Source organism: Ornithorhynchus anatinus, chromosome X1 (genome assembly GCF_004115215.2).
Source record: "Ornithorhynchus anatinus isolate Pmale09 chromosome X1, mOrnAna1.pri.v4, whole genome shotgun sequence".
Taxonomy (NCBI): domain Eukaryota; kingdom Metazoa; phylum Chordata; class Mammalia; order Monotremata; family Ornithorhynchidae; genus Ornithorhynchus; species Ornithorhynchus anatinus.
Genome location: NC_041749.1, coordinates 69,762,243 through 69,789,636, shown reverse-complemented (window position 1 = coordinate 69,789,636; position 27,394 = coordinate 69,762,243). Strand labels below are relative to the sequence as shown.

The window sequence follows — 27,394 nt, the reverse complement described above, 5'->3', positions numbered from 1 at the left end:
TTGGACCTGGGGGCTGAGCTCTCCTTGCTCTGAAGCACATACCGACCCAATATCCCAGCATGGCCATTTAGTAGCAACACTGCCCCAGCTCCTGAACAGAGCTTCAGTTGATCTTGGTTGGAGTCTTAATCAGTACAGTAGGTGGAATAAGCCACGTTCAGTCCGAAAACCACTTAGAGTTCAGGTGAGTGTGCCACCTGGAATGTTATTAAGAGAAAATGCACTGATTCTGAGTTAGGCAGTTAAACTGCAGAGCTTACAATGAATCCCTCCCTCCCGCTCCCTCCTGCTCTTTCTCTCCCTCCCTCTTTCTCCCCCCTTTCTCTCTCTCTCTCTCCCTCCCTCCCTCTTTCTTTCTCTTTCTCTCTTTAAAGTTTTATTCTTCCAATTCATATTAAAAGAAAATACTAACAATCAAGAGGAAAATAAACACATCAGGAGAGAATCCCCACAGCTTCCTGAAGCTGAATTGATTTTTAGCTGTTTGTTGGACTGGCCATTTTTCTAGGTGGGAATTTTGGGCTTTGCATAGAGGCAACTCCCAGAATCTACTGCACTTGGAATTTATCGCTGCTTGGTTTCTAAAAGATCTATAAGAGGAAGATGAGGAAACCCAGCCAGAAGTACTGTCCTCCTGCTGTAAGCACTTATTTCAGTAAAGCATGGCCCACCTCCATTAACCTCAACCTCCAAATCCTTGGTCAATCTAGTTCTAGCACCGCCTGAATGTTTTCTTTATTGCAGTCACTTGGCAGTCACTTTGCAGTCATGGTTCCTTGAAGAATAGATTTCCAAACTGAAAATGAGGCAAACTACTTGGTGCTTCACGCTCCATGACATTTCCTGGCTCTGCCCCTCCCTCTCCACCCAGCTACTACCACCCTGCTGTGAGTTCTTGCCATAGCACTACTGGACTATTGTATCGGCCTTCTAACTAGTCTCCCCATCTCAGAGTCTCTCCCTTCAAATTATACTCCAAGCTGTTGGCCACATCATAGTCTTGAAATGTAGTGCAGCACATGTCCCCCCATCCCTCAAAAGCCTCTACTGGCAACCCATCTCCTTCTGCATCCAGCAGAAACCCTTACCATTGGCTTCAAGGCTCTCTCTGCCAACTCTCTCCATCTTACATATCAGTTCCATTCACCTGCTACTTTCCAACTCACTCACTTCTTTTCTCCCAAGCTCACCTTCTAGCTGTACTTCTCTCTCAACTCTCAACATAGCCACAGATTAATCAATCAATAGTATTTACTGAATGCAGAGTACTGTACTAAGTGCTTGGGGGAGTACAGTACAACAGCACTGGTAGACACATTCCCTGCCCGCAAGGAGCTTACAGTCTATAGGGGGAGGCAGCCATTAATATAAATTAGTTATATTATGGGGCGAATATCAAGTGCTTAAAGGGTACAAATCCAAGAGCATAGCCAACACAGAATGGAGAGGAGAAATAGGAGAAATGAGGGCTTGGTTGGAGAAGGCCTCTTGGAGAAGATATGATTTTAACAAGGCTTTGAAGGTGGGGGAGAGGTAGTCTGCCATCTATGGAGGGAGACGTAGTACCAGGCCAGAGGATGGACATGAGCAAGGAGTCAGTGGTGAGATAGACAAAAAAGAAGTAGAGAGAGTAGGTTGCTGTTAGAGGAGCAAAGTGAGTGGGCTGGGTTGTAGTAGGAAATCAACAAGGCAAGTTAGGGAGGGGAATGCTGATTGAGTCCTTTGAAGCCAATGATAAGGAGTTTTGTTTTGATGAGGAGGTGGATGGGCAACTACTGGAGGTTTTTGAAGAGTGGGAGAAATGGGCTGAGGTTTTTTTTTTGGTTTTTTTTTTTTTAGAAAAATGATCTGGGAAGCAGAATGAAGTGAGAACTGGAGTGGGAAGAGACAAGAGGCAGGGAGGTGTGCAGTGGTGTTTATGCAGTAGTCAAGGTGATATATAAGTCCTTGGATCCATGTAGTAGCAATTTGGATGGAGAGGAAAGGGCAGATTTTAGTGATGCTATGAAGGTAGAACCAACAGGATTTGGTGACAGATTGAATATATGGGTTGCATGAGAGAGATGCATCAAGGATAATGCCAAGGTCTCAAGATTGTGAGACAGAGAGGAGAGTGGTGTTGTCTATGGTGATAGGAAAGACAGGAGGGAGACATCATTAGGGTGGGAAGATGAGGGGATCTGTTTTGGACATGTAAAGTTTGTGGTTTCACAAGTCAAGTAGAGATGTTCTAAAGGCAAGTCCATCAGTCAGTCTCCAAACATTTACTGAGACCCTTGAAGAGTACATAGCATGGCATGAGGTGGTGAGAAAAGTTTAAAAACTGAAATGAACACTCAGGATCTGTTTCTATTTGGTGCCATGAATTGCAGTCAGTGAAATTGCCTCAGCCATATGGAAATTTCGGGGAAGCAGCATGGCTCAGTGGAAAGAGCCTGGGCTTCAGAGTCAGGGGTCATGGGTTCGACTTCCAGCTCTGCCACGTATCAGCTGTGTGACTGTGGGAAAGTCACTTAACTTCTCTGTGCCTCAGTTACCTCATCTGTAAAATGGGGATTAACTGTGAGCCTCAAGTGGGACAACCTGATTACCCTGTATTTACCCCAGTGCTTAGAACAGTGCTCTGCACATAGTAAGCACTTAACAAATACCAACATTATTTTATTATTAAATCTCCCACTTTCCAACAAACTTGTGGCTCTAATTATTATCGGAAACCAAAAAGCTCACCTAAGAGACCCTTTTCTGTGTGGGGATGGATTGTGCTTTCTTTGCAGTAGGAGAAAAAGCCCAGACCCTTGCCCCTAAAATACTGTTGGCCAGGGTTCACTTTTAGAGCAATCAAATGACCAACTCCATAGAGTAAGGATATAAAGGAAAGTTGTTTTTATTTCCCTTTCTATCTTGCTCCATTCCCTAGCCAGCCAATGAACAGAACTGCCTTAGTGATAAGAATGAGGGCAGTAAGGAGAATGAATCGCCTCAAAAGAATGAGGCACGGAGAAAGAAGAAAGTACTAGATGTCTCTGCTCCATATACCAGTCCCTGCTCCCTATGTTCAGCTAGAAAAAAGGTAGCAAATCAGAGCCCTCATTTGACTTCAAATTAGGTTTATCTCTAGGGTCATGAGTTTGGCATTCCTATTTTTTAAAAATTGTATTAGTTTAGCGCTACTTGCCAGGCACTGTACTAAGCACTGGGGTAGATACAAGCTAATCATGTTGGACAGAGTTCATGTCCCTCATGGGGCTCTCAGTTTCAATCCCCATTTTGCAGATGAGGTAACTGAGGGACAGAAAAATGATTTGCCCAAGGTCACACAATCGACAAGTGGTGGAGTTGTGATTAGACCCTAGGTCCTCTGACTCATGCTCATGACCTCATCTGTAAAATGGGGATGAAGACTGTGAGCCTCATATGGAACAACCTGATTACCCTGTAACTACCCCAGCGCTTAGAACAGTGCTCTGCACATAGTAAGCGCTTAACAAATACCAACATTATTATGCCCATGCTCTTTCTACTTGGCAATGCTGCTTTTAGACATTCAATGCAACACACAAACTCTTCTAGTTAGGAACCAATTATCTTGTCTGTGGCCTTTCCAGGTTGTTTGTTCCTCTTCCTCTTCCTCTATTCTGCTGCCTGTGTTTTGTCCATTTCACTGCTCATAAGCACCTCTAGATGGGGAGCAAGGACAGGAAGAAGCAGCCAATGTCAAGGACATTGGCTAGCAGGTATATTTAACGGTTCTTCTCCTTTAATGCTAAACTACTCTCTGTACCTTGATCTTGTCTATCTCACTGCTGACCTCTTGCTCACATCCTTCCTGGGGCCGGGAACTCTCCCCACCACTCTCCCCACCTTCAAAGCCTTGCTAAAATCACATCTCCTCCAAGAGGCCTACCCTGACTAAGCCCTCATTTTCCCTGCCTGCCCTCCCCTCTCTGTGGAGAATGCACTTGGCTGTGTATCCCTTAAGCACTTCGATGCTCACCCCAGCCCCACAGCACTTATGTACCAGTCCTCATATTCTACTCTCTCCCCTATCTGTAATTCATTTTAATGTCTGTCTCCCCCCTGTAGAATATAAGCTACTTGTGGGCAGGGATCACATCTACTGACTCTATTGTATTTTCTGGAGCACTCAGTACAGTGCTCTGCACACACAATAAGTGCTCAATAAATACTATTGATTGATTGATTGTGGGGGGTGGTTGAAGCTATTGGTTCAAAGGAGTTTTTTGGATTATCAATAGATTTTCACTTTCCATGCTCTCTCTTTCCTCATGAGCAGGGATAACTGATAGTTGACTATTTTTGTCATAGTGAGTTTGAGTGGGTTACTATCTGCTACACTGGGGCATGGAATCAGAGACTACTGAATTTGTCACAGTCAAAGTTTAAGCAAAATCCCTCCTAATAATAAGAACTATGGTATTTGTTAAGCGCTTGCTATGTGCCAAGCACTGTTCTAAGCACTGGGGTAGATACAAGGCCATCAGGTTGTCCCACTTGGGGCTCACAGTCTTAATCTCCATTTTACAGATGAGTTAACTAAGACCCAGAGAATAATAATAATAATGATGGCATTTGTTAAGCGCTTACTATGTGCAAAGCACTGTTCTAAGCGCTGGGGAGGATACAAGTTGATCAGGTTGTCCCAAGTGGGGCTCTCAGTCTTAATCTTCATTTTACAGTTGAGGGAACTGAGGCACAGACAAGTGAAGTGACTTGCCCAAAGTCACACAGCTGACAAGCGGCTGAGCTGGGATTTGAACCCATGACCTCTGACTCCCCAGCCTGTGCTCTTTCCACTGAGCCATGCTGCTTCTCTGTACAGAATTTTAAAGAGTCAGAAAGTATGAGAAACGCTTAAACTCATTTTGTATAAAGAGTATTCCAATCTACCAAATTAAATCAAATAATGATGGTATTTCTTAAGTGCTTACTATGTGCCAAGCACTGTTCTAAGCGCTGGGGAGGGGGGAAATACAAAGTAATCAGGTTGTACCATGTGGGGTTCACAGTCTTAATCCCCATTTTACAGATGAGGTAACTGAAGCACAGAGAAGTTAAATGCCTTGCCCAAGGTCACAGAGCAGACAACTAGTGTAGCTGGGATTGGAACCCATATCCTCTGACTCCCAAGCCGGGGGTCTTTCCACTAAGTCATGCTGCTTCTCTGCCATGGTCCTCAGACTCACCTATCCCCACCACAGCCATGGTCCCTGGCTGAGCTGCCATTTGTGGCAAAAATGCCGGGGACAAAGGGAGAGTTTAATCACCCACTGATTGCAATAAATCAGTCCTACTCCTGTGCAATGTCCCCCCCCCCCCAAACCCCACCACTGCTCTTACCTGCCATTTCTGCAAATACTTTCTGCTGGAAGACTCTTTCCTCCCAGGCTGTGGGGATGGAAGTAATGGGCCAATTTTCCTAGGGGAGGGGAGATGGGCAGGGGGAGAGATGGGAGCGAGGATGCCCGGAAGAGATTCAGGGAGACCTTAATCCTACTCACTGGATTATTTTTCAAAAGAAAACTGCCCAGAGCCAATATTCAATTTAGTTAGCTAAAATGTCCACTACTTGGGAAACCTACCTCAAGAACCTGCACCCGTGGGTTCTTACATGTTTCTTTAAGAATTAGGCAATCATTACCTTTAAGCTTCTCAAAAATGATGTAGCTAGGTACAGTGACTCATATACTCATTTTTCTACTGCTCTGACAGCTTTGCAGACATTTCAAGCACTCTTCAGCTATAGTCCACATGGATAGCAATTTCCCATACCACAGTTTACTTCTTTTTGTTACAAAGCAAAGGTCGCCTTGAAATCCTCTGTCCTTCAGCCAATTCACATTAACTTCAGGGCCTATAATTAGTGCTTATTAGCCATGAACAGTTTGCAACGATATCAGATTGTACCACAGAGCAGTGTAAATAGCATGCAAGCCATACCCTTCAGAAGATCAAAAGATAAGAATACTACAGCAGAGGCGGGCACTTCATTTCTTTCCAGACACACGATGTTTATCTAAAACATAAGAAGGACTGGGACATTACCCCTCAACAGACAGCTCTCTTGGGAAAGGAGAAAAAGGAACAAAAGATAAACATTTGTCCACTGAATAGCCAAGGAGCTAACTAGAAAAGCAGAATCTGCAATCCCTTTATAATAAATCCTATGAGAAAACACAGTTTGCCCAGACTTTCATCTGGTGCGGATGGTAAATGAATGCAAAGAAAGCATCGGTCAGAATCCCAGTTGGCAGGTTTGACACTGGTCAAATCTCCTGTCCTGCATGAGAGTTTGGGGAAGGAGCCACTGACACAGACATCTGTGCTTACCTGATTTGATCAGCATGGCTTGGTACAGTCCCGAGGCCTTACGCGGTAGCCTGACCCTATCCTCCAGGCTCTGAGCCATGAGCTTCAGTTGCCAGGCACTTCCTAGATCTGGACTTGGGTGAATTGCGTGTCGGCGCCTGTGCAGTTCTGGGACTGGGTATGACTTTTTGGCAGAGTACTACTGAGCTCCCTCACTTCTGCAAGATCTTTTCAGAAGGACTGAGAACAAACAGTCACGTGGCTCAGAGGCTCTGCACAGCCCTTGCCCTCCCCCGCTGAGCTGCACATTCTGCTCTTGCAAAAACCATTCCTTGGAGATTCGTGGGGATTACAATACCATAACGTGGGGTGGCTTACTCACTCCTCAGGCTGGCCAGGAGATGAAGTGAGGCGAGGGAGTGGAGGTGAATGGCCCACGGCCCCTGCACCCCACTCTTCTACCCCAAGGGGCCTGTCCAGTTTAGCCCTTGAGGGGGAGAAGCTGGGTGGCTCTGGGATCATTCCAGTCCACAGAACTTTCCGGAGGATCTGGCAGGGGGGTGGTGCTGTGGCTTTACTTTCAGACAGGCCTGGAGAGGTCTGGTCTCCCTAGTGCCACCTTTGAAATAAACTGCCTGCCCAGGGTTGGGGTTGAGGTGCCAAGTGTACTGCTTTACCCCTCTCTGTATTTGATTCCGCATTGTATTACCAGATTAACTCCTTCCTTTGAGGCTGCTGCTGGTTTAGGAACAAAACCAGGGAGCAAAATAAAATCAAGTGGCACAATTGGTGGGAGGGCATGGATGCCGGCACACCACAGGAAGAACACCCAGGAAACACCAGGCTGGGTGGCCAGTATGTTGTGAGCAGCTATGCCAGTTCTACTCGTTCTGCTTGCCCTCTCCTGCCAATCCCATTATCTAATTTCATCTGTGTTGTGTGGTTCTCGGAGGGACCAGCAGCTATGCTTGACTCATGCCACTGAAACACTGCCCCTATTTTTCTTAACGGTATTTGTTAAGCACCTACTATGTGCCAGGCACTGTACTAAGCACTGGAGTAGATGCAAGCTAATCGGCTTGGACACAGTCCAGGTCCCACATGGGATTCACGGCCTTAATCCCCACTTTACAGATGAAGTAACTGAGGTACAGCGGGAACTAAATAAGCACTAGGCAAGGAATGAGGAAGGAGATAAATAATGATATAAGTAATAGCAACAATAATAATAATTATTATTTGTTTAACACTTACTATGTGCCAAGCACTATATTAAGTGCTGGGGTAAATCCAAGGTAGTCAGGTCAGACCCAGTTCCTGTCCCACAATGGGACTCATGTGGGAGGAAGAACAGGGATTGAATCGCCATTTTACAGATGAGGAAACTGAGGCACCAAGGGGCTATGTGGCAGCGTGGAAGCAGTATGGCTCAGTGGAAAAGAGCCCGGGCTTGGGAGTCAGAGGTCATGGATTCGAATCCCGGCTCTGCTACTTGTCAGCTATGTGACTGTGGGCAAGTCACTTAACTTCTCTGTGCCTCAGTTACCTCATCTGTAAAATGGGGATGAAGACTGTGAGCCTCACGTGGGACAACCTGATTGCCCTGTATCTACCCCAGTGCTTAGAATAGGGCTCTGCACATAGTAAGCGCTTAACAAATACCAACATTATGTGAAATGCCCAAGGTCACACAGCAGCCAAATGGCAGAGCTGGGGTTAGAACCCAGGTCTCCTGATGCCTAGGCCTGTGCTCTTTACACTAGGCTACACTGGTTCCAAGCCGTTATCCTGCAACCCTATGTAGGACCAATAATAATAATAATGTTGGTATTTGTTAAGCGCTTACTATGTGCCGAGCACTGTTCTAAGCGCTGGGGTAGACACAGGGGAATCAGGTTGTCCCACGTGGGGTTCACAGCCTTAATCGCCATTTTACAGATGAGGTAACTGAGGCACCGAGAAGTTAAGTTACTTGCCCAAAGTCACACAGCTGACAAATGGCCGAGCCGGGATTTGAACCCATGACCTCTGACTCCAAAGCCCGTGCTCTTTCCACTGAGCCACGTAGGACCAGGAGTGCAACTACTGTGCTAAAGGACTTGGGCTAAACAGAAACAGCAGTGTACTGGGAAGGTGAAAGATCTAGCAGTTGCCTCCTATAAGGGTGACACCATCATCAGATGGACCACCCAAACCATCCAAATCTCTGGTATCTGGCACTGTTTGTTTAATGTACTAGGTACCAGTGTGTGTAATGTGTGTAATGTGCTGTTTCTTTTGCCTGCCTGTAGTGCTTTGTAGCAGTCTGTAAACTTGTTCTAGGCAGGGAACATGTCTGCTAACTCTTGTCTTGTACTTTCCCAAGAGCTTAGTACAGTGCTCTGAACATAGTACGCACTCAATAAATACCACTAATGATGAGGATATGATCAGGGCACCAGAGGCCTCTCCCAAACCTTTCCAGTTCCTAAATTCAAAGTGTCCAATCTATTCAGTTCACTGGCTCACTTTTCCAAACTTTGTGTGCATTTAATGTCAACTGCACAGAAAACAAAATGGTGGAAATGCCCACAGTCACCTTCAATAAATCAAAAAGCTGCTGGTTTACTGGCGTTAGAGATGCAAAAGAAAAAAGATCACGGCAGAAGGCCTTATGAATCATCCCAGAGAAGGAGGTTGGAAGGTCCCTACCTTTGTTTTCCCCAGAGTCAGGGCTGTAAAGAAGTTGAGGATTGAAAGGGGCTTAACAGACTAGTAAAAATTGCAGTCTGGTCTCTCATTTTCACCCTGTGCTGTCTGAGAATCTGTTGCCCAGGTCCTGCTCCTATTAATAAGAACTTATTGATCTATAGCTGGATCAATCAGTGACATTTATTGAGCACCTACTGACAGCTAGGCATTATAAGGCTACACACTATGCTAGTGTTGGGGAGAGTATAACAGTTTGGGAGAGTATAACAGCAGCAGGATATCAATCAACAATGGAATTTATTGAGCACTTACTGTGTGCAGAGCACTGTACTAAGCACTTGGGAAAGTATAATACAACAGAATCAGTAGACATGTTCCCTGCCCACAAGGGCTTTTCAGGCAAGAGGGGGGATAGACATTAAAATAAATGACAGAAGAAATGGCAGGGTAAAAGGTTAGGTACGTAAGCACTGTGGGATTGAGGGTGGGGTTAATATCAAATGCTTAAGGGGTGTAGATCCAAGTGCACAGGTGGGGCGGAGGAGAGAGTGGGTAAGGGAAATTAGGGCTTAGTCAGGAAAAGCCTCTTGGAAGAGGTGGGATTTCAGGAGGGCTTTGAAGGTTGGGAGAGTGGTAGACTGTCAGATATGAAGGAGGAGGGAGTTCCTGGCCAGAGGGAGGATGTGGGTAAAGGGTCCATGGTGGGAGAGATGAGACTGAGGTACAGTGAGTAGGTTGGTGTTAGAGGAGTGAAGTGTGTGAGCTGGGTTGTAGTAGGAGATCAGTGAGGTAAGGTAGGAGGGAGAGACTTGATTGAGTATCTTAAAGGTGGTGGTAAGGTATTTCTGTTTGAAGTGGAGGTGAATGGGCAACCATTGGAGGTTTTGGAGGAGTGGGGAGATGTAGACTGAATGGTTTTTCAGAAAAATGATCTGGATAGCAGAGCAAAGTATGGATTGGAGAAGTGAGAGACATTTATTTTCCACCTTGACTACTGCAACAGCTTCCTTGCTAACTACCCTGCATCTTGCCTCTTCCCAGTTCAGTCTATATTTCATTCGGTTGCCCAGATCATTTTTCTGAAAAACCGTTCAAGCGAAGTCCACTGACTACTTTTTATGGCAACCATATCTACTGTCAGCTTTACTGCACTTTGGGAAACACTATATATCATTAAATACATTGTCTTGCTCTACAAAATGCCCTCAAAAGTTTCTAGTGGGCTTTCCTTGCCTGGGTCCCAGCTTGTGGCTCAACAGTGGACTGTGCGTGAAGCTGGGAAGGGGGAGAAGGTCGGGTCAGGAGCAGGGGAGGCAGGGACATGGGGCAATTCTCCTTCTAGTACACCACCACCCTCCCTATCCCAGAAGCTCACCACTTTGGTGCCATCCTTGACACCTATCTTTCAGCTACTGCTAAATCCTGCCAGTTATTCCTACATTTCCTGCATCCACCTGTTCTTCTCATCCATCCATTCAATCAACTGTATTTATTAAGCACTTACTGTGTGCAGAGCACTGTACTAAGTGCTTGGGAAATAACAATACAATGATAAGCAGTGTCCACACCTGTCCACAGTGAACTCACAGTCCTCCCAAACAGCTATCATCTTGTCATAGCACTCCTGGACTATTGGGTGAGTCACATAATTTCTCTATGCCTCAGTTACTTCATGTGTAAAACAGGGATTAAGACTATGAGCCCCATATGGGACATGGACTATGTCCAACCTGATTAATTTGTACCTACCCCAACACTTAGTACAGTGCCTGGCACATAGAAAGCACTTAACAAATACCATTAAAAAAACCCCCACAAAAGCCCCTCCTCTCTGGTCTCTTTGTCTCCTGCCATTCTTCCTCCAAAGTATACTATATGTTACTGCACAGATCACCTTCTTTAAGCATCATTCATCTCACATCTCCCCTCTCCTCAAATCCCTATGTTTCCCTCCAAATCAAGCAAAATATTTTCATGATTGCCTTCCCTACTCTCCACAAACTCTATTTTACAGTAGCCCTCTTCACCAGCCATTCTCCAGCAAACTTTTTCATTCCTCCTAAAACATCCATCCAACTATACTTCACTCTTGGCTCTCTGTCCCTCTGCTCACGCTATTCTATCAACCTGGAATTCCCACCCAACAGATCACAGATCTCCCCAGAATCAAAGCCCTTCTGAAATCCCACCTCTTCCAATAAGTCTTTCCCAACAAACTCCCCAAACTCCAAGTCATATCAACCCATCAGGCACCTCTAGCACTTACATATTTATTTATACCCTCCCTCATATACATACACACACACAAACACACATATGATTGACTGAAGAGTCAATTTGTTTATTCTGATCACTCCTTTTGTAAATATTTTTATGCCTGTCTCCTTCATTAAAATGTATCAATCAATCTATTGTATTTATTGCTTACTGTGGGCAGACCACTTTATTAAGTGCTTGGGTCAGTACAGTATAAAAGAGTTGATAGACATGTTCCCTGCCTACCACAAGCTTACAGTCTAGAGGGGAGACAGATATTAATGTAAATAAATAAAATATGGATATGTACATAAGTGCTATGGGGCTGAGGGAGGGGTGAATAAAGGGTGCAAATCTGAGCACAAGGGTAACACAGAAGGGAGTGGGAGAAGAGGAAATGAGGGTTTAGTTGGGGAAGGCTTCTTGGAGATGTGCTTTTAATAAGGCTTTGAAGGTGGGGAGAGTGAACATCTGTCAGCTATGAAGGGGGAGGGCATTCCAGGGCAGAAGCAGGTTGTGGGTGAGGGATCAGCGGTGAGATAGACAAGATCAAGGTAGAGTAAGTAGGTTGGCATTAGAGAAGCAAAGTGTGCGGGCTGGGTTATAGTAGGAATTCTGGGAGGTAAGGTAATAGGGGACATGGTGATTGAGTGCCTTAAAGCCAATGGTAAAGAGTTTCTGTTTGATGTAGAGGTATCTGGGCAACTGGTGGAGGTTCTTGAGGAGTGGGTAAACATGGACTGAACGTTTTTGTAGAAAAATGATCCAGGTAGCAGAGTGAAGTATGGACTGAAGTGGGGAGAGATGGGAGGCAGGGAGGTCAGCAAGATGGCTAATACAGTAATCAAGGCGGGAAAGGGTAAGTGCTTGGATTAACCTGGTAATGATATGGGGAGGAAAGGGCAGATTTTAGCGATGCTGTGAAGGTTGAACCAACAGGAGTTGGTGACAGATTGAAAATGTGGGTTAAGTGAGAAAGATGAGTCAAAGATCACACCAAGGTTACAGGCTTATGAGACAGGGAAGATGGTGGCCTGCCTACTGTGATGGGAAATTCAGGGGGAGGACAGGGTTTGGGTGGGATGGTGAGGAGTTCTGTTTTGGACATGTTTAGTTTGAGGTGTTGGCAGGACATCTAGGTAGAATTGTCCTGAAGTCAGGAGGAAATATGAGATTGCAGAGAAAGACATAGATCAGGGCTGGAGATGTAGATTTGGGAATCATCTGCATAGAGATGGTAGTTGAAGCTATGGGAGCAAATGAAGTGGGTGAAGATAGAGAATAGAAAGTGCTCAGTACAGTGCTCTGCAAACAGTAAGCGCTCAATAAATACGATTAATTGACCCAGAACTGAGCCTTGAGGGGCAATCATGAGTGGGAGGAAAAGGAGGAGCCCTCAAAAGAGGCAGAATGAGTGGTCAAAGAGGCAGGAGGAGAACCAGGAGAGAACAGTGTTTGTGAAGCCAAGGTTGGATGTTTCCAGGAGAAGGGGGTGGTTAAAGGCAGTTGAGAGGTTGAGGAGGATTAGAATGGAGTTGAGGCCATTGGACATGGCAAGAAGGAGATCATTGGTAAATTTTGAGGGGGCAGTTTTGGTGGAGTGCAGGTGGTGGAAACCAGATTGGAGGGGATTAAGTAGAAAACTGGAGGAGAGGAAGTGGAGGCAGCAGATGTAGACAAATCACTCAAGGAGTTTGGAGAGGAATGATAGGAGGAGATGGAGTGATACCTGGAAGTAAGGAGCCGCGGGGTCTAGTAGCAGCATGGCTCAGTGGAAAGAGCAAGGGCTTGGGAGTCAGAGGTAATGGATTCTAATCCCGGCTCTGCCAGTTGTCAGATGTGTGACTTTGGGCAAGTCACTTAACTTCTCTGTGCCTACCTCATCTGTAAAATGGAGATTAAGACTGTGAGCCCCATGTGGGACAACCTGATTACCTTGTATCTCCCCAAGCGCTTAGAACAGTGCTTGGCACATAGTAAGCACTTAACAAATGCCCTGTTATTATTATTATTATTTAGGGTAGGGGAGACAGGAGCATGTTTGAAAGCAGTGGGAAAGAAGCCACTGGAGAGTGAACAGTTGAAGATGACAGGGAGGGAAGAAGGGAGGGGGCAAGTGTTTTGATAATGTGCGAAGGGATGGGGTCAGAGATGCATGTGGAGGGAGTGGATTTAGAGTGGAGTGGAAGTACTACTGGGAAAGATGGGAGAGTTGAAGTAGGGGTAGGAGGAGGCAGGGACTGGAGACAAAGCAGGGGAGTGTTCAGGGAGGTCAGCCTGATAGTTTCAGTTTTTTCAATAAAGTATATGGCCAAGTCATTAGGGGCAAAAGATGGGGGTGGGGGGTGGGGGCAGGGGGTTTGAGGAAGGACTTAAACATCTGAAACAACTGGAGAGGGCAATGGGTATGGGAGTCAATAAGTGTAAGCTTCTTGTGGGCAGGAAACACATCTCATGCTTCTGTTATACTTTTCCAAGGGCCTAGTATAGTGCATTATACCCAGTGAGCACTCAACAAGTACCTTTATTACTCTATGATAGATGATCAGGTAGAAAACAAAACTGGTTTTCAGGTGTGAAATAGACAAGGTAATCAAATCGGAAACTGTCCCTATCACACATGGGACTCACAGTCTAATAGTAATAATAATTGTATCTACTACAGCGGTTAGTACAGGGCCTGGCACATAGTAAGCACTTAAATACCATTATTATTATTTTTATTAATTGTGGTATTTGTTAGGTGCTTACTATGTGCTAAGCACCGTACTAAGCACTGGAGTAGATGCAAGGTAATCAGATCCCACCAGGGGCTCACAGTCTAAGTCAGAGGAAAAACAGGTATTGAATCCCCATTTTGCAGATAAGGGAACTGAGGCTCAGAGAACTTAAGTGACTTGTCCAAGATCACACAGCAGAAGAATGGCAGAGCTGGGATTAGAACCCAGGTTCTCTTAATCCCAAGTGTTTCCCACTGTGCCATGCTGTTTTTCAGTCTAAAATGGAGGGAGAACAGTTAATATATCACCATTTTACAGATGACACAATTTAGGCACAGAAAGGTTAGGTGACTCACCCAAGGTCACACAGTAGGCAAGTGGCGGACCCTGCACTAGAACACAGGTTTCCTGACTTTTCATTCATTCATTCAATAGTATTTATTGAGCGCTTACTATGTGCAGAGCACTGTACTAAGCTCTTGGAATGAACAAGTCGGCAAAAGATAGAGACAGTCCCTGCCATTTGAAGGGCTTACAGTCTAATTGGGGGAGACAGACAAGAACAATGGCAATAAATAGAGTCAAGGGGAAGAACATCTCATAAAAACCATGGCAACTAAATAGAATCAAGGCGATGTACATTTCATTAACAAAATAAATAGGGTAATGTAAATATATACAGTTGAGCAGACGAGTAGAGTGCTGAGGGGATGGGAAGGGAGAGGGGGAGGAGCAGAGGGAGATGGGGGGAAAAGAGGGTTAAGCTGCGGAGAGGTGAGGGGGGGCGGTAGAGGGAGTAGAGGGAGAAGGGGACCTCAGTCTGGGAAGGCCTCTTGGAGGAGGTGAGTTTTAAGTAGGGTTTTGAAGAGGGGAAGAGAATTAGCCTGGCGGAGGTGAGGAGGGAGGGCATTCCAGGACCACGGGAGGACGTGGCCCAGGGGTCGACGGCGGGATAGGCGAGACCGAGGGACAGTGAGGAGGTGGGTGGCAGAGGAGCGGAGCGTGCGGTGTGGGCAGTAGAAAGAGAGAAGGGAGGAGAGGAAGGAAGGGGCAAGGTGATGGAGAGCCTTGAAGCCTAGAGTGAGGAGTTTTTGTTTGGAGCGGAGGTTGATAGGCAACCACTGGAGGTGTTTAAGAAGGGGAGTGACATGCCCAGAGCGTTTCTGCAGGAAGATGAGCCGGGCAGCGGAGTGAAGAATAGACTGGAGCGGGGCGAGAGAGGAGGAAGGGAGATCAGAGAGAAGGCTGACACAGTAGTCTAGCCGGGATATAACAAGAGCCTGTAGCAGTAAGGTAGCCATTTGGGTAGAGAGGAAAGGGCAGATCTTGGCGATAATGTAAAGGTGAAACCGGAAGGTCTTGGTAACAGAAAGGATGTGTGGGGTGAACGAGAGAGACGAGTCAAAGATGACACTGAGATTGCGGGCCTGAGAGACGGGAAGGATGGTCGTGCCATCCACGGTGATAGGGAAGTCTGGGAGAGGACCGGGCTTGGGAGGGAAGATGAGGAGCTCAGTCTTGCTCATGTTGAGTTTTAGGTGGCGGGCCGACATCCAGGTGGAGACACCCTGGAGGCAGGAGGAGATGCAAGCCTGAAGGGAGGGGGAGAGGACAGGGGCGCAGATGTAGATCTGTGTGTCATCTGCGTAGAGATGGTAGTCAAAGCCGTGAAAGCGAATGAGTTCACCAAGGGAGTGAGTGTATATGGAGAACAGAAGAGGGCCAAGAACTGACCCTTGAGGAACTCCAACAGTTAAAGGATGGGAGGGGGAGGAGGCGCCTGTGAAGGAGACCGAGAATGACCGGCCAGAGAGATAAGAGGAGAACCAGGAGAGGACGGAATCCATGAAGCCAAGGTGAGATAAGGTGTGGAGGAGGAGGGGATGGTCGACAGTGTCAAAGGCAGCAGAGAGGTCAAGGAGGATTAGAATGGAGTAGGAGCCATTGGATTTGGCAAGAAGGAGGTCATGGGTGACCTTAGAGAGAGCAGTCTCGGTAGAGTGGAGGGGACGGAAGCCAGATTGGAGGGGGTCCAGGAGAGAATGGGAGTTAAGGAATTCTAAGCAGCGATTGTAGACGACTCGTTCTAGGATTTTGGAAAGGAAGGGTAGTAGGGAGATAGGGCGATAACTGGAAGGGGAATTGGGGTCGAGAGAGGGTTTTTTTAGGATGGGGGAGACGTGGGCATGTTTGAAGGCAGAAGGTAAGGAGCCATTGGAGAATGAGTGGTTAAAAATAGAAGTTAAGGAAGGGAGGAGGGCAAGGGAGATGTTTTTTAAAAGGTGAGCGGGAATGGGGTCCAAGGCGCAGGTGGAGGGGGTGGCACTTGCGAGGAGGGAGGAGATCTCCTCTGAGGATACTGGAGGGAAGGATGGAAAAGTAGGCGAGAGGGTTGGTGGGGAGGAGGGGAGAGGCGGAGGGGTGACTTTGGGGAGCTCAGACCTGATTTTGTTGATTTTTGTGATGAAGTAGGTGGCCAGATTTCCTGTCTTTCCACAGATCTGACTCCTTGAGCAGCTCCATCAGTATTATATTATGGTGTAACCTCAACATCAAGGAGAGAATTGGAGGAGAGGAAGTGGAGACAGTGGGTGTAGACAACTTGCTAAAGGAGTTTGGAGAGGAAAGGTAGGTGGAAGACGGGGTGATAACTAATCTAATCAGCACTTAGAACAAGCACATAATAAGCGCTTAACAAATACCATTAAAAAAATGGCAGGCAGGGTCACTAACAACAAAGCCATAGAACAAAGTCAGCTTCCTAGCATTGAAACTATGCTCACTGTTACACAGCTGTGCTGGATGAGATATGTGAGGAGAAAGGATGACAACCAAAAGCAGGAAGGCCAGAAGAAACCATTTAATGATACAGTAAAACAAAAGCCTCAGGCAGTAAGCTGAAAGCTTGGAGTAAATTGTTGCAGATAGATAAGAATGTACGTGACAATCTGGAAAGGAATGATTCTGTTGGAAAAGAAGCTCTATACAGATTATGAAACAAGGAAGAAAAAGCAAAACTAGCACTAGGTTCTCCAAGCAACCAACATGACAGGACAACAAGGGCTAACCTTTGTGTGGGAGCAATTGGCTGAGATTCTGCAGCCCACACAGGACTTTTCAGTTACACAGGTATTCATGGGTGAACTTTCCTGTTGGTGGCATTTTGAGTATGAAGAATAATCAATAAATCAATTGTACTTACTGAGCACTTACTATGCACAGAGCTCTGTACTAAGCACTTGGCAGAGTACAGTATAACAGAGTCAGTAGACATGTTCCCTGCCCACAAGGAGTTTACAATCTAATGGAAGAACTCGATGTATGTGTTTGCACACATATGTGTATGCACAGAGAGGGAGAGAGCCATTAGCATCCCATACACATCCCTCACACATGCCTAACCTGTCTTTCCACACACACGAACACACCACACACACACACATTCTTTAACCCATAAGAGAGAGACTCATCAAGTCTACCCTCCGGACTTCTGCCGGCAGCCAGTTTCTTACTCCAGGCTGAAAGGGGCACTGCCACCATTATCACTATTTGGGGGACTGGTGTCTGGGGTCCTGGTGTTGGGCAACTGGATGCAGTGTGAACCCCTGAAAATTCTGACTCTGGGAGATCAATCCCAGGCGGCAGCAGCAGCAAGGAGTTTGGGTTGCTGGTAAAGGTAGGAGAGGGGCAGGCTTGACTATACTCTCTCCTCCCACTTCTCTTGCTGTTGTGGCTGTATTTCCCAGATTGCAATACAGTTCATTCCTAACGAGGTTTAGCAATAGCTCTTGTAATTCTTTTACAGCAAATAGATTTAGGGTCTGGCTAGATTGTAAACTCCTTGTAGGCAGAGAAGGTGTGTGTTTTTTTTTTAATGGTATTTGTTAAGTACTTACTATGTGCCAAGCATTGTACTAAGCACTGGGGTAGAAACAACCTAATCCAATTGGACAGAGTCCATGTCCCACATGGGGCTCACAATCTTAATCCCCATTTTACAGTTGGGATAACTGAGGCAAAGAGAAGTGAAGTGAATTGCCCAAGGTCACACAGCAGGCAAGTGGCAGAAGCAGGATTAGAACCCAGGTCCTTCTGATTCTCAGACCCATGCTCTATGCACTAAGCACACTGCTTCTCAGCGTTGTTTCTGATGTACTCTCTCAAGCATTGAGAACAGTACACTGCACTCAGTAGGTGCTCGGAAATAGCATTGGTTGACTGATGGCTGACTCCGTGGAATTTGGTAACAGAATGCTTGGAAGAATTTGCGATTGTTGTCCGCCTGGGAATCCTAGTTATTTATGGCAGCAGGTAGATGAGTAATCTTGCTCAGAGCTTCCTCAAGAAATTCCACAGTAAAGAATTCATTGAGCCTCTCAGCTATTTCTTTTTCATCCCTGAGTGCACCTATAACACTTCAGTTATCTGATTTCTTGTCACTGATTTCTTTGAAATATCTTTGGCATCACTTGATACATAATAATAATGTTGGTATTTGTTAAGCGCTTACTATGTGCAGAGCACTGTTCTAAGCGCTGAGGTAAACACAGGGGAATCAGGTTGTCCCACGTGGGGCTCACAGTCTTAATCCCCATTTTACAGATGAGGGAACTGAGGCACAGAGAAGTTAAGTGACTTGCCCACAGTCACACAGCTGACAAGTGGCAGAGCTGGGATTCGAACTCATGAGCCCTGACTCCAAAGCCCGTGCTCTTCCCACTGCGCCACGCTGCTTCATCATGCTCTCAAATACATGCTCTCCAAATTCCTTTTTGTCTTGTCTGATTTTTTTATAGTATTTGTTAAGCACTTACTATGTGGCAGGCATCATACTGAGTGCTGGGATAGATACAAGCTAATCAGGTTGGACACACACCCTGTCCCACCTGGGGCTCACAGTCTTAATCCCCATCTTCTAGATGAGGTAACTGAGGCCCAGAGAAGTGAAGTGACTTGCCCAAGGTCACACAGAAGACAAGTGGCAGAGCTGGGATTAGAATCTAGGTCCTTTTGACTCACAGTGATTTCCAAGTGAGTGCTCAATAAGTGCTGCTGCTGCTGCTACCACCACCACCACTACTCTTACGATACGGGTGGACAGTTTGCAGCCTGTGGCAATCCTGATTCCACACCACCACCACCAATTTAAAATACCCCCCTGCCAAAATTTACCATAGAAAGCCTCTTCATATGCCTGTCCAAGCACATCATTTACAACAGGAAGGAAGGAATTGAGTTCACAGTTTCTGAAACTGAACTTCCCCACTGCCAAGGTCAAAAATGAAGCCAGGTGCTAAACAAGGAGGGGAGCAAAGGAGACTGGCAATGGCTGTTGCTAAGGAGCAAGTACTTTTCCAGTCAGAGCTTTGGAACCTTTGGAATGCCAGACTGAGCCCAATAAGAGCAGCTTTCCTAGGCTCTCTAAGCCTCCTAGGAAGGTTCAATTCTGACTTACCTGAGCCATTCATACTATGTTTCCAATTTTCACTATGAAACCGGGACTGAGGAGAATATTCTTTCTGCAAAAATAGAGAAAGAAATGTAAAATAGAACATCCTTCTCTTTGTGTGTGTGTGCGCACGCATCTGTATTTGTGAGCAGTGGGGGTGGCCAGGGATTAAAAGGAGAGCCACGATCTCCCTTGGCTATTGGAGTCCCTAACTCACCCTTCCATTGAAGAAATAAAGAGCCTTGACAGCTTCCTACAGGAGAGGGCATTGCTGGGGGTGAAGTTTTCACTTCATCTTAGAGCCCAAATGCAACACCCTCAATTTGGCAGGTTTCTTCTGGAGCCTAGGTCTCCTTCCTGCACAGTGAAACTCCACAACTAAAGAGTGCAGGTGAATATCTCAGTGGGTTATGTCTGCCATCATCTTTTCTTCTTGCTCTATAAAGAAAGGGATCACAGAAGTTTGAAGAAAATCAAATTCCAATTGGAGTCCGATTTGAGCTCCTGACCTTATTGATGCCAGACTGAAGTATCCATTCTAAGTGTGCACGTGCCATGTTAAACACTGGTATGTTAAATACCAGGAGGGCAAGACTCTTTTGTTCTCTGACTGTGTTGAAATTATAAATCAAGAATTCATAAAAGGCAAACCTCCAAGCATTAGCATTCAAAGAAAAGTCTCCTGTTGATTTCTCCATGTGGGAAACATTTAAAGAAAAGTAAGACCTTCACACTTGGGGTCATGAATTGCTCTCCAAACAAAGGGTTGGAGTTCTCCCTGAAATGTGGGAGGTTTGGGGACATGCAGACTGCACCTGTGATTCAAATTTATGTATCTGACAAGGAGAAGAAGCAATTGGAAGAATTATACTGTATATAGTTTGGCATGTAGAAGTGTGAGTGTGGTCGTGTGTCACCGTGAGTGGACCTCCCCAAATGCAAAATCTCTTCCTACCATTCAAGTGAGAAGTGCCAGCTATGCAACCCAAAAGTAAGCATGAAAGGCCAATGAAAAGGGCTATCTCTTATAAGTGAACAATTGCTACATAGTGTGCATATTCTACCTTTCCAAAAGTGAGAGTACTCAGTCAATCAGTGGTATTTACTGAGTGCTTACTACGTGCAGAGCACTGTACTAAGAGCTTGGGAGAGTACAACAGAATTAGCAGATACATTCCCTGTTCATGATGAGTTTACAGTCTAGAGGGAGGAGCTTACAGTCAGAGGAACAAGTTTATAGTCTGGAAGTCAACTGAGTCTTTGGTTACTATCTAGGAACATCTATAGGTACAAGTTTTTAGTCTTCTCTTCCTCACACACACAGCATTTTGCCAGAGCTCAAATATCTGAGTTTGTCTTTTGAAAGAGAAGTAGAAAACTATACTCCATTCCATAGGAGAAAAACCAAACTATTTATGTCGACTAAATGTCTCCCAATTCTTATGCTCAGGATGTAGTTGCAAAACGCCTTCAGTGTATTTTCCTTCCTTCCATATAAAGAGCTTTTGCATCTCCCAATTTTCCTTTGCTGCAGTTCTTTTTCTAATGCTTTTGGTTTGGGGCATCCATGTTTTTTTTAAATAGTACTTGATACTTATGTACTTAGTACTTGCTTACTATGTTCCAGGCATTATACAAAGTGCTGGGGTAGATACAAGATAATCAGGTTGGACATAGCCCCTGTCCCATACAGGGCTCACAGTCTAAGTTGGAGGGAAGGTGATTTAATTATTATTTTACATATGGGAAAATAGAGACATAGCAAAGTTAAGTGATTTGCCCAAGGTCACACTGCAGGCAAGTTGGCAAATTGGCAAGTTGGCAGAGTAGGGATTAGAACTCAGGTCTTCTAACTCCCAGGCCCGTGCTCTTTCCACAAGGCCCTGCTACTTCCCACTGTTCAAAACCCATGGAAACACATCCAAAGTTGAACCATGTTCTGATGCATGGTGTTCTATCGCAGAGGGAACCCATTCTGTTTATTCCTTCAGAATGTAAGTTATGAGGTGGTTTTTTGGTTGTCTGGAATCACCACCAGGACTCAGGTTGTAGTATATCATTTGCACAATCGGTTTGTGAAAACAAAAGCCTAAATGAAATTTTATACTTCTTGTGTAGAATAAAATTATAAACTAATTTGGTAAAACAATTCAAGACTTAAGCTCTTGGGTTTTTATTTCTGAGAGGTGAGCAAACTGGTGTCTAAAATAAACCAAGCCAAGTCAAATAATCAACAAAATCGAATCATTGATAGTTCAAATAACAAGAAAGAAATTTATCAGCAAACCAAATCATGAATGAATCTAATCAGGGAAGGATTATTCCCAAGTGCTTAGTATAGTGCTTTGCACACAGCAAGCACTCAATAAATATGATTGAATAAAGGATTAGGGCTAGGGAAAAGGTTAGAGTTAGGGCAAGCAGTGGTAGATTAGGATTAGGGTTAAATTTTGGACTAGGGTTTTAGTTCTGATTAGGCTGAGGTTAGGCGTTATAGTTAGGGATAGGTGAGAATGATTTACTTTGCCAACTATTGGACTCTTGATGACTACATATGATGAGGGAATTTTTGATTAATTTTCAGAGGCTGATTTGAAATTAATTATTCTATGACCCTGTTCAGAGCTAGGAAAGAAGGGAGATAAAAAAAGAAAGGAAATGGAAAGACCTCTTTGTTGTCACTTCTCAAAATACTCCCAGTGACTCAACTATCAACAATTAGGATATTGTTTTGATGATCCAATCTCCTTGTGTAATGTCACTTTATTGGAGAGCATAATTTATTATTATTAATAATAATAATAATAATGGTATCTGTTAAGTGCTTACTATGTGCCAAGCACTATTCTAAGCACCAGGGTAGATACAATGTAATCTTGTTGTCCCACGTGGGGATCACAGTCTTAATCCCCATTTTACAGATGAGGGAACTGAGTTAAGTGACTTGGCCAAGGTCACCCAGCAGACAAGTGGCAGAGTCAGGATTGGAACCCATGTCCTCTGAGTCCCAAGCCCAGGCTCTTTCCACTAAGCCACACTGTTTCTTATAATATCACAATTGGCACTTGTGCCCAGAAAGCTATAAAAGAGTTGCCCTTCTGTTTAAAGATGGCACTGCCTACGGTGAGACCGTTTCAATGAGTGATGAGTGTTTCTTGGAGAGGGAGTCTTTTGCACACTTGCAAATTTGGTCTGTGGGAAGTACAGTAATGTGCCTTTCCTGGCCCCTTGCCATTTGGGTGAGCACTTCCCAGACACTGATGGTTAAGATGGGAAAGGTATTAATCAATCAGTGGTATTTATCGAGTGCTTACTGTGTGCAGAGCACTGTTCAAGTGCTTGTTTTGCCCTATCACCAGTGGCCCATGCACTTGGATTATTTTTTTGCAAGAGGATGTAATGGTTAGCACTGGGGTATCTACAGTCTCTCACTTGGTCTCTCTGTGCACTGCGAGATGGGTGGTAGGGAGAACAGGAACATTCTGTGCTCATGGAACAGAATAGCTCTGAGATATTAACAGCAGTGGACACAACTGTGAACCTCATTAGCCAGGGTTCTCTCCTAGAAAATGTCTAGTGGATTTATCAGATCAATCTGGTTTGGAGTAGACTTGAGGAACAAGCTGAGCTAACTCCCAAGTAAAGAAAATGTCCATTTTTCTTTAGAGATAATACTGGAATGACACGACCTGCAGACTTCTGGATATTGTTGCAATATGAATTGAATAATGCATCTCTATGCCTCCACTTCACACATAAGATGAACTGTGTCCCTCAACCCCAACATGTGCAGGAGTGTAGGGAGAATTCACTGAATAATCATTTCTTTGAAAGGGCATTTGAGCTGTTTGGAGAAAAATGCAAAACCTAAGGTATTGTTGTTATTTTCAGGAGTCAGGTTAAATCTTTTTGGTCTCAATTTTCTGGGTCTACAAAGCATCATCTGGAATTTGCAGGGGTCATCAGTGACCACCCTAATTGAAAGGCTCCTTGGGCTTGCTAGAACCTTCATCTGGACGGGAAACACAGCCTTTCATTACTGACAGATCCAACCTTCCAGATTCCTTTTCTCCATCTTCACTCTATAAGGAATGGATGGGGATCACCCAATTTCAGTTTTGTTTAGAAGACTATTCACAGAGCTGAAGAGAACTGGGAGTGTTCCTACAGGCTGCTTTATCCCAGTCACTCCAGCTAAGATTCTGTTTGGCATCTAAATTAGTAAAAAATTTCAACGTGTTCTCTTAAAGTCCTCAGGAGTAACAAAAAGTCTTTGTATTTCTCCACAGTTCCCTGAAGGTTATTATGTCAGTGTGGCTGGTTGCTAGGAGATATTGATATAGTCCAATTCCTTCTGAAACTAGCTTTGAAACCTCCTCCCCCCAAATGCCTGCACTTATGAAACTGAAATTCATACATTTGATATCCTGAGTTAATATAATATTAACACAATTCTTTAAATTTCCATCTTGGATTGACTCTCTCCTCACCTCCTTTCTTGAGAAGCAGCGTAGCCTAGTGGCAAGAGTACAGGCTTGTGAGCTAGAGGACATGGGTTCTAATCTTGGCTCTGACACGTGTCTGCTGTGTGACCTTGGGCAAGTCATTTAACTTCTCTGTGCCTCAGTTACCTCATCTATAAAATGGGGATTAAGACTGTGAGCCCCACGTGGGACAACCTGATTACCTTGTATCTCCCCCAGTGCTTAGAACAGTGTATGGCACATAGTAAATGCTTAACAAATACCATTATTATTATTATTATCGAGCCATTCTAGCATTTCCTCCTTTGACCTTCTGTAATGCTCTCAGTTAACAACACTCTCTAGGTAAAACTGGTTGGAGCTTGGGGTGGGGCAAGGGACAGTTGCATATGATTATTTGTCTGTTCATTTATGATATTTATTAAGCACTTACTTTCAAGCACTCTGTGAAATGTTCGGGCAGATACAAAATATTCAGATCAGACAGCCCCTGTCCCCTCAGTCCTCACAATTTAAGAGCTAGGTATCTTTTCTACATTTTACAGATGGGGAAACTGGGGCCCAGAGAAGTTAAGTCATGGGTTTGAATTCAGGCTCTGCCACTTGTCAGCTGTATGACTGTGGGCAAGTCACTTAACTTCTCTGTGCCTCAGTTACCTCATCTGTAAAATGGGGATGAAGACTGTGAGCCTCACGTGGGACAACCTGATTACCCTGTATCTACCCCAGCACTTAGAACAGTGCTCTGCACATAGTAAGCACTTAACAAATACCAACATTATTATTATTATTATTATTATTATTAAGTGACTTGCCCAAAGTCACACAGCAGGTAAGTGGCAGAGCCAGGACTAGAACTTGGGTGTTCTGACTCCCAGAATCATGCTCTTTCCACTGGACTAGTCTGCCATCGATGTGATATCATGTTAACTGAAAAATGAGGTGAGAAGTCTTAGACAGCTATTTGTATTTCAAATAAAAGGTGAGTTGTCAAAATCCCAAAGGTCATTTAAAGACAAGCTGTCTCTATTGTACTCTCCCAAGCACTTAGTACAGTGCTCTGTACACAGTAAGCACTCGATAAATACCTTAAAAGATCATCCCAAACATGAGAAGATTTCAGTCACCATATGAATGGATACTGACTAGAACCCACCCCCTAACTCCCACACTACATTTAACTTCTTGTGGCAGGGTCGCTTCTATGAAAATGGAGCCTATGCTGGGCTATGAATTAGCTGGCAGATGTTTGTGCAATCAATCAATAAATTGCATTTACTGAACATTACTACGTACAGAGCACTGAACTAAGTGCTTGGAAGAATACAACAGAGTTGGTAGATACATTCCCTGCCCATAACGAACTTACAGTCTAGAGGAGAAAGTATTTGTAGGGCATCACCACCTTCTCATCCTCCTCCCCTTCCTCCTCCTCCTCCTATTCCTCTTCCTCACTCATCTCCTCCTATTCCTCCTTTTCCTAACCTGTTTTCTCCTTTACCTCCTTCTCCTCTGTTTCCTCCTCCCGCTCCTTTCATAAAAGCTCATGTCTCCTTGTACAGTTTCTTTCAGACCATCTCTCCCAACCCACAGCCCACTGATCCAAAAGTCTGAATGGCAGCTCAGTTTCCACTTATTCAAAGATGGGATCAAGGAACTGAGGTGTTTTCTGTATAGCTCTACAGTAGTTGTCATTAGAGCTGCAATAACACCTTCAACAATCTCTTCCCAATGTGGGCTTTGATCAAATCCAGCAGATAAACCCAGCAGGGCTATTATCTGAGCACCAGAAGTTCAGACTTAATTGCTTAGTGGTTTGCAGGGTCAAGCCTAATGGGTCATGCAGGTTGGGTTGATTTGGGCTTTGGCCATAGTCACGGGTAATGAGGCAAGGGATGGAACTATCAACAGCTTGAGTGCCATTCAGAATTAGTAAACTGTGTATGCAGAGTAGAGTAGCTTTCATTCCTCTCCCTCTCTTCGCCCCCACTGTACTAGAGGGTCAGCTTCTTGTGGGCAGGGAACATGTCTACCAACTCTGATGTATTGTACTCTCCCAAGCACTTAGTAGTCTGCTTAGTACAGTGTGATTTCTCTTAATACTCTGCTTACTTAGTACAGTGCTCTGCACAAAGTACTCAATACATACCACTGATTGATTACATTCAAGTGTTCATATTTTGTGAGCTCATCTGAGCTTCGTAAGAGGGTACTGCAAGCAAAAGTAATTTAATATTGTAGCCTCAGATTCCATTTAAGGTGCTTCTGATCAAATGTCAAGGGTGGGAGTTCATCTCCTGTCCTAGGTCCTGTGGCCCCTGGTGACAGCCCTGCTGACACCTGACAAATTAGAGAAAGAAATGACTCCAATGACATCTCTTTCAAGACCAAAAGAGGATGAGGACTTGTTATCCCCAAACCTGTTTGGCAAACTCCTCTATGAAATCTACTTCAGATCTCTTAAATTTCAAAAATAACCCACTAACAGCAATCTAAAGCCCAAAGCAATAAACAACAAATGGACTCTCCCCTGTTACCCCATCACTGAAATAGGTTTGTGCAGCCATTTTAGAACACCTGTTCCTAAATAGTATTTTTTAATGGTATTTAAGTGCTTACTATATGTCAAATGTCGAGGTATAATTGTATTAATTGTATCTGTTAAGCACTTACTATGTGCCAGGCACTGTACTAAGCACTGGGGTAGATACAAACTAATCAGGTTGGACACAGTCCCTGTCCCCCACGGGGTTCACAATCTTAATATCCATTTTGCAGGTGAAGCACAGAGAAGTTAAATGACTTGCTCAAGGTCACACGGCAGATGGTTGGAGCCAGAATTAGAACGCAGGTCCTTCAGACTCCCAGGCCTGTGCTCTATCCTTTAGGACACACTGCTTCTCAATTAATATAACTGAGATACAATTAATCAGGTTGGACCATTCTCCCTGACCCACATGGGCTCACAATCTAATTAGGAAGAACAGGTTTTTAACTCCCATTTTGCAGTTAAGGAAACAGGCACAGAGAAGTTAAGTGACTTGCTCAAGGTTACACAGCAAGCAATTGGCGGAGCCAGGATTAGAGCGCAGGTCCTCTGACTCCCATGTCTGTGTTCCTTCCACTAGGCCACGCTGCTCCTATGTTGTGTGATTTCTCTGTGTGGGATTCAACACTAAACAGGAACAGTGGTTGAAAGTCCTAATGGAACACAGACTATGAGCTTCTTGAGGGCAGGATCATGTCTACCAACTCTGTTGTTTTGTACCCTCTCATGCACTTAATACAGTGCTCTGCAGAGTAAGTGCTCAATAAATACTATTAACTCACTGATAGACCAATGGGGAGCAAAACCCCCATTGCCCTCTAGACTGGAAGCTTGTTATGGGCAGGGAACGTGTCTGCTTATTCTGTTGTATTGTACTCTCCCAACTGCTTAGTACAATACTCTGCACATAGTGAGC

General features: G+C 44.8%; 1 protein-coding gene across 3 annotated transcripts in view; it reads right to left on the bottom strand.

Moving 5' to 3' along the window:
* FAM107A (family with sequence similarity 107 member A) overlaps window positions 1-27,394 on the bottom strand; it is a 97,667-nt gene that overhangs the window by 21,697 nt on the left and 48,576 nt on the right. Inside the window, exon 2 of one of the 3 annotated variants that reach the window (XM_029051984.1) lies at window positions 19,453-19,516. In XM_029051984.1, coding sequence (XP_028907817.1) covers window positions 19,453-19,516 — 64 coding nt within the window. Of the gene's footprint in view, window positions 1-6,351; window positions 6,561-19,452; window positions 19,517-27,394 lie in introns of those variants that run through there. The other 2 variants (XM_029051986.2, XM_029051985.2) reach the window with 2 other exon arrangements.